The sequence below is a fragment of the Mobula hypostoma genome, chromosome 4, assembly GCF_963921235.1.
Source record: "Mobula hypostoma chromosome 4, sMobHyp1.1, whole genome shotgun sequence".
NCBI lineage: Eukaryota > Metazoa > Chordata > Chondrichthyes > Myliobatiformes > Myliobatidae > Mobula > Mobula hypostoma.
This window is the reverse complement of record NC_086100.1, coordinates 23,543,024-23,557,921: the sequence shown is the minus strand read 5'-3', so window position 1 is coordinate 23,557,921 and position 14,898 is coordinate 23,543,024. Positions and strand designations below refer to the sequence as shown.

At 42.0% G+C, this 14,898-nt stretch overlaps 1 protein-coding gene across 3 annotated transcripts in view; it reads right to left on the bottom strand.

The window, feature by feature from the left end:
• plod2 (procollagen-lysine, 2-oxoglutarate 5-dioxygenase 2) overlaps positions 1 to 14,898 on the bottom strand; it is a 228,934-nt gene that overhangs the window by 6,397 nt on the left and 207,639 nt on the right. For all 3 annotated transcript variants that reach the window (XM_063045397.1, XM_063045398.1, XM_063045401.1), the window contains 4 exons: positions 12,553 to 12,618; positions 11,533 to 11,637; positions 8,058 to 8,204; positions 1,217 to 1,342 (listed from right to left, as the gene is read on the bottom strand). In XM_063045397.1, coding sequence (XP_062901467.1) covers positions 1,217 to 1,342; positions 8,058 to 8,204; positions 11,533 to 11,637; positions 12,553 to 12,618 — 444 coding nt within the window. The remainder of the gene's footprint in view (positions 1 to 1,216; positions 1,343 to 8,057; positions 8,205 to 11,532; positions 11,638 to 12,552; positions 12,619 to 14,898) is intronic.

Sequence of the window (14,898 nt, the reverse complement as noted above, 5' to 3'; positions counted from 1 at the left end):
ATCTCGAACATGCAGGACAATTGCCTAAGCACAGTCTCTAAGACAGTGGCTTCCAAGGGTCACAATCATCTGAGTGAGAACTCTTCTCATCCAAGTCCTGAACAGACAACCCCTTATCCTGAAGTTGCAGCCTATGTTGGGGATTGTTGACCTACAGGGACTCCCTCTCCACGTCTCCTGAGAATCTTACCTACTGCATTCTTCCAAGCCGCAGAGAATGCAAGCTCTATGCATCCTATTGGGGATGTCTCATCCTGTGAATCTATCCACTCAAATCCTCCAACGCAAGTATCTCCTTTTGTGGAAATCAGCTAAAGCTGCAGATGCTAGAATATGAACCAAAGACAGAAATTCTGGAACTGATAGAGGATCTTTGACCGGAAATAGTAACTGATTCCTTTGGTAGATAGATACTGCTTGACCTGACTGGCTGAGCTCTCTCAGCATTTCAGTTTGTGTTCAAATAACCTTTTCTGAGTTAGGAAATCTAAACTTTGTAAAATATTTGCAAAATTTATCTCCATGCACAACCCCTTTGTAGAAGAGACAAAATTTCTACTGCCTTCTAATTTTTTTTTAACTTACATGGGTCTGTGCTAGCCTGAATCCTTCCAAGTACCAGTCTCTATCATATAACCATATAACAATTACAGCATGGAAACAGGCCATCTCGGCCCTTCTAGTCCGTGCCGAACTCTTACTCTCACCTAGTCCCACCGACCTGCACTCAGCCCATAACCCTCCATTCCTTTCCTGTCCATATAGCTGTCCAATTTAACTTTAAACGACAACATCGAACCTGCCTCAACCACTTCAGCTGGAAGCTCGTTCCACACAGCTACCACTCTCTGAGTAAACAAGTTCCCCCTCATGTTACCCCTAAACATGAGGGGGAACTTCTATCTTCTAGAAATATTCTGCTTTGTTCTTCCTATTAAAGTGGATCCTTTCACCGTTCCTCAACTCCTGAGCTAGGGCTTGGATGGCTTACCCTTCAAGCTTCTGTACATGTTATTTTTGCACCTTACTGGTAATCTGCGAACTTGGATATATTATGCTCAACTCCCTCATCAAATCTATTTGAATAGCCGAGGGCCCCTGTATCAGTTTGACAGTTACACTAATCACACGTAGACAGCAGCCGAAATTAAAGCGGAAATATAGGTCTTTGATAGCAAGATCTTCAACATCCAAGTACAATGCATGTTTAACGCACCTGGTAATCTATTCCTTTATTATTTAAGGCAATGTTGATTGTGAAAGTAGAGGAGTCATGATGAGGCCTTAGATAGGCCTGTCTCTCCGGTGTATACTTCACAACAAAGTTCAGCATGGCAAGTCCCTGAAAAAGTAAATAAATCAACATTAAGCACTTCTGTGTAGTTTAATTGTTTACACAGACACTGCAACAATGATGTGTTCATCAATTCCCGCTGCTGTCTGTAAGGAGCTTGTGGCCACGTGGGTTTCCTCCAGATGCTCCAGTTTCCTCCCACAGTCTGAAGAAATACCGGTTGGTAGGTTAATTGGTCATTGGGAATTGTTGAATTGAACTGCCTTTATTTCTTACATCCTTCACATACATGAGGAGTAAAAATCTTTACATTACGTCTCTATCTAAATGTGCAATCATAGTAATTTATAATAAATAGAACAGTCAATGTAATATAGAAATGCACTCAAATTAGTGTGAGTTCATCAGTCTGATGGCCTAGTGGAAGACGCTGTCCTGGCTCTCTTGGACCTCTTGGTCCTGGCTTTTATGCTGCAGTACCGTTTCCCGGATGGTAGCAGCTGGTAGTTTGTGGTTGGGGTGACTTGGGTCCCCAGTGATCCTACAGGGCCTTTTTTCACATCTGTCTTTGCAAATGTCCTGAATAGTGGGAAGTTCACAACTGCAGATGCGCTGGGCTGTCCACACCACTCTCTGCAAAATCCTGCGATTAAGGGAGGTACAGTTCCCATACCAGACAGTGATTCAGCCAGTCAGGATGCTCTCAGTTGTACCCCTGCAGAAAGTCCTTAAGACTTGGGGGCCCATACCAAACTTCTTCGACTGTCTGAGGTGAAAGAAGCACTGTTGTGCCTTTTTCACCACTCAGCTGGTGTGTACAGCCCACGCGAGATCCTCGGTGATGTGGATGCTGAGAAACTTAAAGCTGTTTACCCTCTCAACCCCAGATCCATTGATGTCAATGGGGGTTAGCCCGACTCCATTCCTCCTGTAATCCATAACCAACTCCTTTGTTTTTGCGACATTGAGGGAGAGGTTGTTCTCTTGACACCACTGTGTCAGAGAGATGACTTCTTCCCTGTAGGCTACCTTGTTATCGTTTGAAATATGGCCAATCAATGTAGTGTCGTTGGCAAATTTAATTAGCTCATTAGAGCTGTGGGTGGTGACACAGTCATGGGTATACAAGGAGTACAGGAGGGGACTTAGTACACAGCCCTGAGGGGCTCCTGTATTGAGAGTCAGAGGTGTGGGGGCGAGGAAGCCCACTCTTACCACCTGCTGGTGATCTGACAGGAAGTCCAGGACCCAGCTGCACAAGGCAGGGTCAAGGCCAAGGACTCTGAGCTTCCTGTTGAGCCTGGAGGGAACTATGGTGTCGAATGCTGAACTGTAGTCCAAGAACAGCGTTCTCACAGAAGCATCCTTCTTCTCCAGATGTGCAAGGATGGCATGTAGAGCAGTAGCTATTGCGTCAACTGTCGATCAGCTGTGTCGGTAGGCGAATTGTAGGGGGTCCAGTGTGGGTGGTAGCAAGCTGCAGATGTAGTCCTTGACCAGCCTCTCAAAGTATTTGCTTATTGTTGAGGTCAGCGCGACAGGGCACCAGTCGTTCAGGCATGTGTCCTTGGTCTTTTTTGGTACAGGGACAATGGTGGATAATTTGAAGCGGGAGGGCACTCTACACTGGGAGAGAGAGAGATTAGGTTAGGGTTAAATCGGGGGACTGCTGAGTGGTGTGGCTCGAAGGGCCCGCAATGCCAATTCTGCACTGCACCTCAACAAAAAAAAGTAAAAATTTACCCTTCCCTTCCACTACTCTGCAAGAATAAGAAGAGGCTGTCAAAAAAGTCTTACTAGGTCCTATAGTAATCTCAATTTCAATATCATCAAGCGGCGTGGCAAATTTTTCGACATAAGTGCTTTGCCATCGCCTTCTTCTGGGCAGTGTCTTTACAAGACGGGCGACCCCAGTCATTATCAATATTTTTCAGACCACCACCCAGGACATGCTCTCTTCTCACTGCTGCCAGCAGGACCACATCACCAGGCTTAGGAACAGTTTCCACCCCTCAAAACATCAGGTTCTTTCAACAAAGTGGATAAATTTATCAACTTCACCTGCTCCATCACTGAAATGCTCCCACAACCAATGGACTCACTTTCAAGGACTCTTCACCTCATGTTCTCGATATAGAGTATGTTGTTTATTTATTTAATTATTATTATTTCTTTCTTTTTGCATTTGCGCTCTGGTTGAATGCCCAGGTTGAGTGGCTGTTCATTGATTCTTCTATAGTTACTATTCTGTAGATATATTGAGTATGCCTACAAGAAAATTAATTTCAGGGTTGTATATGGTGACGTGTACGTTCATAATAAATGTACCTTGAACTTTGAACTACAGCATCCAAACCTGTGTATTTCTTATGGTTCTAAGTTCATCTCTTATGAATCCGTGCATACATTAAATTGGATTGCAAAGCATGTTCCTGGTAGATTCTACAACTCCACTGACAATCCTTCAGTCACTAATATTGTCATTGTGGATTACTTTAACACTCAAGAAGAGCACTTTACAAGCTGCACTAAAAAATGATTAGCGACCGCAACCACGAACACTGCAGGACCCCCACATCAGGGTGATACTTCCGAATAATCGGACACAAAACTGCTTCTATATTTCAGATTATTCTTGTAGGTTGAGAACAGATGTAGCTAATGGTCCTAATACCTTAATCTTTCTCTTTCTGTAGTCTGTCATCCACTTGACATCTGCCCTTCAGTGTGACTGCAATGAATGGCTGATTGAATAGGAAATCTAAGGTGCTGCCCTTTTCCAGAACTTCACAAGGTCTGGCACATTCCAGAGAAGTGATTGATAAGTAGCCCACACAATCTGCCTGCACCTTCCTTACATATTCTTCTCCTGGCCAAAATACTAAAGGCTAATATTCTAGATGGTACTGTTGTACTTGTGCCAGCGTTGTAGTGGCATTTGCACCAGATTTCAAGGTGACTGGTCAATGGTTCGAATCCAGCAGGCTCCTCCTACGGTTTTCACCTGTGCTGGGTGGAGCGTCGACAAATGCTAAAGAAATGGTAAGGTTGCTGTCTGTTGTGACACAAGGCATGAGAGAGAAACAACAACTATCATACTACCGTCTCTTATTGGGACTTGAGCTTATTGGGTTAGTTTTCAGTTGGATTGAGAGTACAATTTATAACCCTGTTATGCGAATTCAGAATTTAACAAATCTAAATGGGTCCAATCTACTGAAAATAAAGAGTCAGGCTAGAATACAGTTACAGTGATCGATATGGTCAGTAGCTGAAAGATTACTGCAATGGAGTAATTTTTTCTGTGCTCACTGTCCAAGAACCAGCTGAGTAGCAACTAGTTGATTAATCAAAGTCTTTCCTCTTGCAATCATATTGCATGCACTTGGATCAGACCACACTTTGAGTATTGCACGCAGTTCTGGCTGGGCCATTACAGGAAGGTTGTGGAGGCTTTAGAAAGGGTGAAGAAGTAGTTCACCAGGATGTTGCCTGGATTAAGGGGTGCAAGCCATAGGGAGAGTTGGGATACACTTGAATTGATTTAACTGGAGCGCAAATAGAGTTGACATGATAGAAGTATGAGATGGATAGACAGGATAGGCAGCCAGAACCTTTGCCTTATGGTATGCCTCAGCAGGCATAGCTTTAAGGCAAGAGGGGAAAAGTTTAAAGGGAATGTAAAGGGTAAGTTTAGTTTAATAACAGAATGGTAGGTGCCTGGATGCACTGTCAAAGGTGATAGTGGAAACAGATAAAATAGTGGTAGAAGATAGGATAGTGGCATTTAAGAGGCGCTTTTTATAGGCAGATGTACCTGCAGGGTATGGAGGTACAGTATATGGATCATGAGCAGGCAGAAGGGTCTGTTCTAGTGCTGTACTCTTCTATGTTCACCTGCTTAATTGCCAGCATGAGCAAACAAAACTCTATTTAACTGCAATGGGTTTCAGAGTTGTATTCAAACCAAGCTAATCCAACGTTTTAGCAGTTTGCTGGGAAGAAAAATCTTTCACCAGGACATACTGACATGCTAACCGGACAAGATATACAGTACCTTAGATTACAAAGGGAGGTGAGGGAAGAGACAGTTGCACCTTTGGCGATGATCTTTGCATCCTCACTATCCACAGGAGTAATACCAGAAGATTGAAGGGTGGCAAATGCCACTCCTTTGTTCAAGAAAAGTTATAGAGATTATCCTGAGAATTATAGTCCAGTCAGTCTGATGTCAGTGTTGGCCAACTGCTGGAGAGGATTCTGAGGGAGAGGATTTACAAGCTTTTGGAGAAGCATTGTCTGATTCAGAATAGTTGGCATGGCTTTGTGAGAGACAGGCCGCGCCTCACGAGCCTAATTGAATTATTTGAGGAAGTGAGAAATCAAATTGATGAAGGTAGAGCAGTGCATGTGGAGTATATGGATTTCAGCAAGGTATTTGACAAGGTTCCCCACGGTAGGTTCCAAAAGTCAGGAGACATGGGATCCGGGGAAATTTGGCTGCAGGACCTTAGAATTGGTTTGCCCACAGAAGCAGAGGGTGGTAGTAGATGAAGCATGTTCTGCTTAGAGGTCAGTGACCAGTGGTGTTCTGCATGGATCTGCTTTGGGAACCCTGATCTTTGTGATTTTTGTACATGATTTGAATGAGGAAGTAGAAAAGTAGGTTAATAACTTTATAGATTTGGTGTTGTGGATAGTGTGTGGTGTTGCTGTAGATTGCAATGGGACATTGACAGGTTGCAGAGCTGGGCAGTGAAGTGGCAGATGGAGTTTAATCTGGAAAAATGAGAACTGATACACTTTGGAAGGCTGAACTTAAAGGGTTAATGGCAGAATTCTCAGCAATGGTGTGGTAACGAGGGATCTTGAGACCCATGTGCATAGATCCTTCAAAGTTGCTGTGCAAGTTGATAGGGTCAGTTGTCCTCATTAGTCAGTGGATTGAGTTCAAGAGCCGCAAGGTATTGTTGCAGCTCTATAAAACTCTTGTTAGACCACACTTGGAGTATTGTCTTCAGTCCTGGTACCCTCATTATAGGAAGGATGTGAAAACTTTAGAGAAGGTGCAGAAATTTACCAAGCTGCTACTTGGATTAGAGAGAATATCATACGAGGAAAACATTGAGTGATCTGGAGCTTTTTTCTTTTGGGTGAAGGAGGGTGAGACTTGACAGAAGGGTATAAGGTGATAAGAGGCATAGATAGAGTGGACAGCCTGCATCTTTTTCCCAGGGCTGAAATGGCTAATATGAGGGGGCATAATTTTAAGGTAAGTGCAGGAAACTATAGGGGGAATACCATGAGGTAAGTTTTTTCTCTCCCACCCAGAGTGGTGAGTGGGTGGAACGCGTTGCCAGTGATGGTAGTAGTGGTAGATTTATTTGTGACATTTTAGAGAATCTCAAACAGGCACATGGATGAAAGGAAAATGGAGGGCCATGGAAGAGGGAAGGGTTAGATGGAACTTAGAGTATGTTAAAAGGGCGGGACAACTTTGTGGGCCAAAAGGCCTGTACTATGCTGTATTGTACTGTTCAATCTTCTGACATGTGCAAATTAACTGAGATTTAGAGCAAAAAAGTAAGCCCTTCAGCTCACTAAATCCTTGCCGATCACAATCACCATTTACTTATCCCACATTAATCCTGTTATTTTGTTTTTATTCTCCCTGCATTCTCATCAACACCACTCCAATCTCAATACTCCCCTACACACTCAGGGAAATTTAACTGGACACAACAGAAAATGTGCCAAGGTTGACTTAAAAGGTATACAAGGGTAATGTACTTAGAACATAGAAATCTACAGCATATTACAGGCCCTTCAGCCCACAATGTTGTGCCGACCATGTAACCAACTCTGGAAACTGCCTAGAATTTCCCCACCAAGTATTAAATGTTAACCAAATGAATGAAGCAAGGAAGCGCCTCCACTTCTTTAGGAGTTTACAGCAATTCAGCATGATACCTAAAACTTTGACAAACCTCTACAGATGCGTGACTGGCTGTATCACAGTCTGGTAAGGAAACAGCAATGCCCTTGAATGGAAAATCATAGAAAAAGTAGTGGATACAGCTCGGTGCATCACGGGTTAAACCCCACAAACCGCTGAGCACATTAAAATGAAACACTGTCGCAGGACTCACACCACCAGGTTCTGTAACAGTTACTACCCTCAACCATCAGGCTCTTGAACCAGAGGGGATAACTTCACTCAACTTCGCTTGCCACATCATTGAAATGTTCACACAACCTATGGACTCACGTTCAAAGACTCTTCATCTCACGTTCTCCATTTTTATTGCTTATTTATTTATTATTACTACTGCTTTTTTATTTGCAGTTTGTTCTCTTCTGCACACTGGCTGAATGCCCTAGTTGGGGAGTCTTACATTGATTCTGTTACCGTTATTATTCCCACAAGAAAATAACTCACAACATATACCGATGATATTAAACCTGATTCAGATTCTGATAAATGGTAACATACATGTACTTTGATAATAAAAATGACTTTGAACTAAATCCTTGAATATAAAGAGTTAGTGAAAAGTCAGCACAGAAATTGGTAACAATATCACCCCAGCATATCTTAACAACAAACAATGTAAGAACTATGTACCATCAGTTCTCTTTGATGCTGTATATTAAATACATTTTGAATGCCTCATTTCAATATTCATACTACCCAGCTAGGAGCTGGCGTAACACATTTCTCAATGTCTCTGTTGATGTGGAACACTTGAAACTTGAGAGGTACCTTAGTATGATAACCAGAAAACAGCTTCAGTGCAACTGGAGCGATGTACTCCCGAATGAATTGCAGCCACACCTGATCCAGCCCAACCTGAGTCATGTGTATGTCATCGGTGGGAACGTTTTCATATCCGCCCACTAGCCGCTTATCCTAAAATAGAGTCAAACCATCAGTGCCTGAGAACTTTCAGCTTTGGAAGAGCTAAAATACCAACATTGAAGCAAACACATTAAAAATCATGTAAATATCACCCCTGGGAATGAAATGGTTAATATACGAAGAGTGTTTGAATTGAATTGAATTGAATTGACTTTATCACATACATCCTTCATATACATGAGGAGTAAAAATCTTTACGTTACATCTCCGTCTAAATGTGCAATGTGCAATTATAGTAATTTATAATAAATATTATGTACAATAGCATAGTCAATACAACATAGAAATACAGTTGCGTCAGCATGAATTAAGCAGTCTGATGGCCTGGTGGAAGAAGCTGTCCCAGAGCCTATTGGTCCTGGCTTTTATGCTGCAGTACTGTTTCCTAAATGGCAGCAGCTGGAACAGTTTGTGCTTGAGGTGACTTGGGTCCCCAGTGATCTTTTTACACACCTGTCTTTGTAAATGTCCTGAATACTAGGCCTGTAGTTGTTGCAATTTAGGAGAATGAAGGGGAGAACTCACTGAAACCTATTGAATACTGAAAGGCCTAGATAGAGTGGATGTGGAGAGGATGTTTCCTATATCAGGGGAGTCTGGGACCAGAGGGCCCAGGCTTTAAACAGAAGGATGTCCTGTTAGAACAGAGATAAGGAGAAATTTATTTAGTCAGAGAATGGTGAATCTGTGGAATTTATTGCCACAGATGGCTGTGAAAGCCAAGTCATCAAGTATATTTAAAGCAGAGATTGATAGATTCTTGATTAATAAGGGCCACAAAGCTTACAGGAAGAAGGCAGGAGAATAGGGTTGAGAGGGATAATAAATCAGCTACGATGGAGCAGACTCGATGGACTGAATGGCCTAATCTGAACCACTGCTTTATGGTTTATATCCTGTGGAAACATCCATGACAAAAGTAGTCAGTCAATTTTTGTGGCTGTCCAGATTTTGCAGAAATCCACATTTTCTAAACTCTTGCTGTTAGCTTTGACCATCACTCTGCATTTACATATTGCCTTTGTTATTCTAAATGACCATTGTTACCACAAAATTTGGAGCTGAATTTGGTCAGGTAATCAAAAACTTGGTCAAGGATGAAAGTTAAGGTGCATCTTATTGGGAGAGGGAGAGAGGAGCAGGGAGAGTTTAAAAGGGAAATTGCAGAGATTTTGTGGAGACGCCAGAAAAATTGTTTTTCATACCATTTCAGAAAAAAATAGAAACAAAATAGTTTATTGTTGATAGTATGACAGTTTCTCAGTATGGGAACTGGTATGTGTGGAAATGTGAAGCAGCGTACAACTGCGTAACCACATTGTTATGACAGAAAAATGTTCTGTGTGCCTCAACTTCATAATTTACTGGACTTCTATTGCTTCTGTCCTTTCACCATTTATTGAGTATTGTGTGCTACACTTTCTAGATCCAAAGCAGATGAAGTTATATATTGAAATGCATTTGGCAGTTTTTGCCTATTTTCTGCTAGTAAGTATTTTCAAATTTAATGCCTTCATCTATAATAGACCATTCCTTAGATCATCAGTTAACACAACTTTCTCCTCACCACCTGGGGTAATCTCGGTAAATATTTTGCTCTAAAGAGTTTTAGTTAATGCCACCTCATTACACAATTCTGGATCTAACTGAAATTTCTGAAATGGATTATTTTTGCACACTTAGAAAAGGCAGGTGAAATGAAAAGGGCATTGGGGTAAACTTGAGAAATATAAGAGATAAACAGCAGCAGGGAGAACGATCTCAGGGATAGGAAACTCTCCCAAGCATTTGTCCTTCAAAGGACATAAATCATTTTTGTTTGTCCAGCGTAAAGGATTAAAATTAATTTCTTTTCTTAAGTGTTTTCCTAATTTCCAGATTCACCCTGATTATTAGGGCTATGATACTCCTGATTGTGTTTACTTGTTTCTTAGCTTCACCTATAATTGTTCTACATCCTGATTTCTTGGTTGAGTTCTCTTCATCCCACTGTCTCTCTAAGGGCATACTTCCACTATGCCACTATGCCATTCTTTTCCAAAAGTCACTTCTCTGCTACAAAAGAAACTACTGAACAGACCTCTTGTACGATATGATGGACTTCTGAGCTCACAATACACCTCATCATGGCCTTGAACTTTATTGCCTGCCTGCCCTGCACTTTCTCTGTAACACTATAAACTCCACAAATAATCCAGCACTTTGTGTATGTAATACTCCATAAGGTTTCACTCCTAATGTAATGGCCTCTCTGTAATGTTTAACTGCTAATGTAATGGTTTCTCCGTAGCAGCAGTGTTTGGGTTATGACTAGAGATAATGGGAGCTTTGGAATGTGCGCCATCCAATGAGAGGCATGTTTTTCTTTCTTGTACGCCCAGGAGAAGGTTTTGCGGGCTTTTGTTTGGCAGAAGATGGAGAGAGAAGATGTGAGAATGGGGAAGTCGTAGACAACAGGACAAGAGGTGGACTTGGAATGGGGTCAGGAGTTGACGCCCGGGCGAGGGGGGAGGGTAGGGAAAAAAAATCAACGGAGAACAAACAGCCTGGAAAACCGTGAGCTCCAACGTTGTGCATTAGACTGTTTCATGAGAATGGGCACTTTTTGTTTTGTTTCTTCACTAACCCTATAGTCAAATTTTCTTTTTTGTTTCTTTACTAACCCTACAGTCAAATTAAGAATTATAAAGGCTCAATTGTTTAATTGCACATTGTGTACTGTTTGTTATTTTGTGGTACTGATCTGTAACGGGGAACACCACGCAGTATCCACCCACATAAGACTTCTCAAGTTTGGCCGGGCCAGAGGTTATCTTCCCCTAGATTAAGCCGCCAGCTGAACCCAAGGGTTACGTGTATATTGTTCTACATTTCCAGCATCTGCACTGCCTGGCCTGCTGATCTCCTCCAGCACATTGTGCGTATACCTCTTGCGTCTACTCCATTCTGTTATTGTTTTTCCCTTATGCCACCTTGATTGCTGATGCGATGAAATGATCTGTTTGGATGGCATGCAAAGCAAAGTTTTTCACTGCACCTTTACACAAGTGACAACAATAAACCGATTAATGCAACCATATCTCAGTACAGTCCACCAGATCAAATGCATCTGCTTTCTCTTGTGTCATCAATTTGTGAATATTCTTAGAACTTCTTCACCCATCCAAACACAGTGGAGTTAAAATACACTTGTTACCAAAAATAAAAGAAGATGTTAAACCTTAGCAACAAATTTTGGCCATTTTTGGCAAAATACAAGCAAAATATATTACTAAAACATTGAAGCCTAGTGTCACGCTAATCCAATGCAAAGTTTCACCTCGTTCTTTCCACCAGACCATTCACCGTAGTTCTCCACTACCTCCACGAGTTCGTCACACGTTGCCTCTGAAAATACGGGGAACCAGAAGACATCAGGACATGGCTGCCCAAATAAAAAAAGAGTCCACATTAAGAGGGAGGAGTGGAAAAACAGCCGGTATCCCCCTACTCGATTCAGAGACAAGACATCAGTGCATTGCAGTGAAGTAATAGTAATCTTACAAACCAAAGGAGAAGTATTAATGAGGAAAATCAAAGGCCATGATGTCCCAGCTGTAGGAGACCAATGAACAAGAGAAGCTGGGTAATCAATAATAGTATGAGAGTAAGAGTCTGGCCATAATCTTAATGCTATTAGACCACAGAACACATCACAGTACAGGCCCCTCAGTCCACAATGTTGTGCCAACCTTGTAACCTACTACAAGATCTAACCCTTCCCTCCTACATAGCCCTCTATTATTCTATCACCCATGTGCCTATCTAGGTTTCTTAAATGCGTCTAATATATCTGCCTCAGTCACCACCCCTGGCAGGGTGTTCCACACACTCACCACCCTCTGTGTAGAAAAATTACTTCTCCCCTGGTTTAGCCATTTCCACCCTGGGTAAAAGGTCTTTGGTTACCTACTTGATCTTTGCCTCTAATCATCTTATATACCTTTATCAATTCACCTCTCATCCTCTTTGCTCCTATCTCAACCTATCCTCAAAAGACATGCTCTCTAATCTAGGTAACATCCTGGTAAATTTTCTCTGTGCCCTCTCTATTTAAATGGGGGGAAAATTATTCCCGAAGATCACGTGGTCACAACAGACAACTTCTAACATTCTAACTTGAGATTTCAGAATCTGCTATGCAGCAGTGACAACGCAGAGAGCCATGTGTCATAAGGTACAAATGTATACTGGCTACTGCCTTAGTAAATGGGAACAAGTCAATAGTTTACATCAATTACAACTGGGGAAACACTTGAAAACACAGTATCTTGATTATGCTCACGAAACTGTTGCATACCTCTTCAACCATCTCTCCTGTGAATATCTTTGAATAGTTTGGATGAATGTATTTCTCTTTCCAGTCCTGCAAGATACAAACAGTAATCCATCAGTGATGAAGCCAGTGGGAAGACAGATTTACACGGCAGATGACATAACTGACAAACTCTGAGCTTAACTGCATTCTGTTGCTCTACAGTGTTTGTTTCCATTTATCTTTCAAAGACCCTTTCCCCTGATCGGATGAACAAGCTAGAGCGGGGTTTCTGGGTCTTGGATAGATTCTAGGGAGTCTGTGAATTTGGAATGGAAAAAAATTACATCTTTATTTTCACTAGCCTCCAACTGAAATTTAACATTTCCTTCAGTTAAGAATGTAGGCAACAAACCGCAGCAGTATTAGCAGTACCTGTGACTTTGAGAGAAGCCTATCCTCGCCTTGTAAAGAGAGCTATGGAAGCTTTAGTTCAAATTGCAACAACATATCTCTGCAAATCGGGACCTTCAACACTTGTAACAATTAAAACAAAAAAATCAAAATCAATTGGATGTCCAACATGTGGCTTTGTCAAAGGGAACTCCACAGTTTAATGTTCTTATTCAAGCTAAGCAACACCTGCCTTCACACTGATGTGTCTTTGCAAAATAAAATTTAATTTTAACTTGCCTCTATTTTAAATATATAGTCCTGTTATTTAATGCATTAATAAAGCACACATATTACAATTAAAAATATTTTGATAACTGTATTTCAATATAATTCACTTCTGTAATCCAATGCTTTTTATTTTATATATTTAAATATGTTATTCTGTGAAGTCTTCACTGGACTGCCAAAGGGGTCTATGGCAAAAAAAAGTTTAACAACCGCTGAGGTAGCAGGTGGGCCTCCTTCCAATTTTGGGGCTTGGAAGCTTAGGCCTGGCTTGCATTAGGCACCTTCTGGAATGCAGCTGCTGAATACCATTCACGTCTCTACCTCATGAAGGGTCATCAATTAGTAAGAAAAAGGATGGAAAGTGCAAAACAGGAGTGCAAGTGCAATAAAATTGTGAGAATCCACTACCCGACCACACGGAAATCCTAATGGCTGAGTATTTGCTCAACAGGTAAATGGTTTCCACACTCCCCCATATCTCATTGCAATTCCGGTTTCCATACTCCCCAAATATTTAGCGGTCCTCTCACTCCCTCCAAGAATCATAAGTCTCCACCCTCTCGAGACTCCCTGGGGCCCTGGTTCCCAAATTCCCAACCCAAGATTCACCAGTCATCAGATACCCCTCAAATCCCACACGTCCCTGTACTCCTGAGCCCAGGCTCCCATGCTCTTCTGACCTTTATAATAATAATGTAGGTCGCATCCGGAATTTTTCCAGGTAGCAGACGACTTCCTCCCACACAGTTCTGACGTAGTTGGAATTCGCGTACAAGGCAAGTTACAGAAGTGATGTTCCATTGTCTTCTGCCAGGTGAGTTTTTTTTTTAAAAGAGATCACCAGCTCTTAACCCCGCACTGATGGAAAGCGTACCGGGGGGAGCCGACTGGGTTTGAACTTCGGAACCTCCGCTCCGCAGTCCAGCGCTGATGCCACTACGCCTCCAGCTGGCTTTACACCTCTGAAATTCTCCATATCCCACACTCATCCAAGTCTCACTGGGACCCTGATACCCATGCTCTCCTGAATCTCACCCAGTTCACTAGAGAAATTTTACTAATACTATACAATAAAACTTATATTGGGGAATTAAAAACTATCAATGAGCACAGAGAATCTGCCATTCTGCCACTCCTGAAGTGCTGGATGTGGCAGATGAACAGAATTTTACTATGGAAAGCACTGGAGAGGAGAGGGAAGTGATAGGGTGGTGATGTGAGGAATTAAATTGAGAATGGGGATAAGCATCATGGATAAATCTATGATTCAAAGCTGAAGGAAAGACAGTAAATCAACGCTGCTGAAGTATTGGGATAATGTGGTGAATGAAAGGAGCAACAGTCCCACCATTACTGCTGAAGGCACTAACTCTGCACTCCCATAGGGTTAAAAACCATAAGGATCTAGATTTGTGTAAGCATGTGCGAGGTGGAGCGAGACTTGTGGAGAACTTTAACCAGGGTTATTTTAAATCTGAGTGTTCATTATCATCTGCCTGGTCCATTGTCCAGGAGGGCAGAGGGAGCTGGTTTGGAACATCTCATCCACCTACTTTGGTGGATCATTTAAGGATAGGCCATGAAGTCACATTCTGTCAATTGTACCCTCTCTGAGTAGGGCTAATGGTGTCAGGTGCTGATTCTTTCAAGAAGCTGGGATTGTCCTTGTAGCAAGTACAGTACCATGTATATTCCTATTTAATTTTA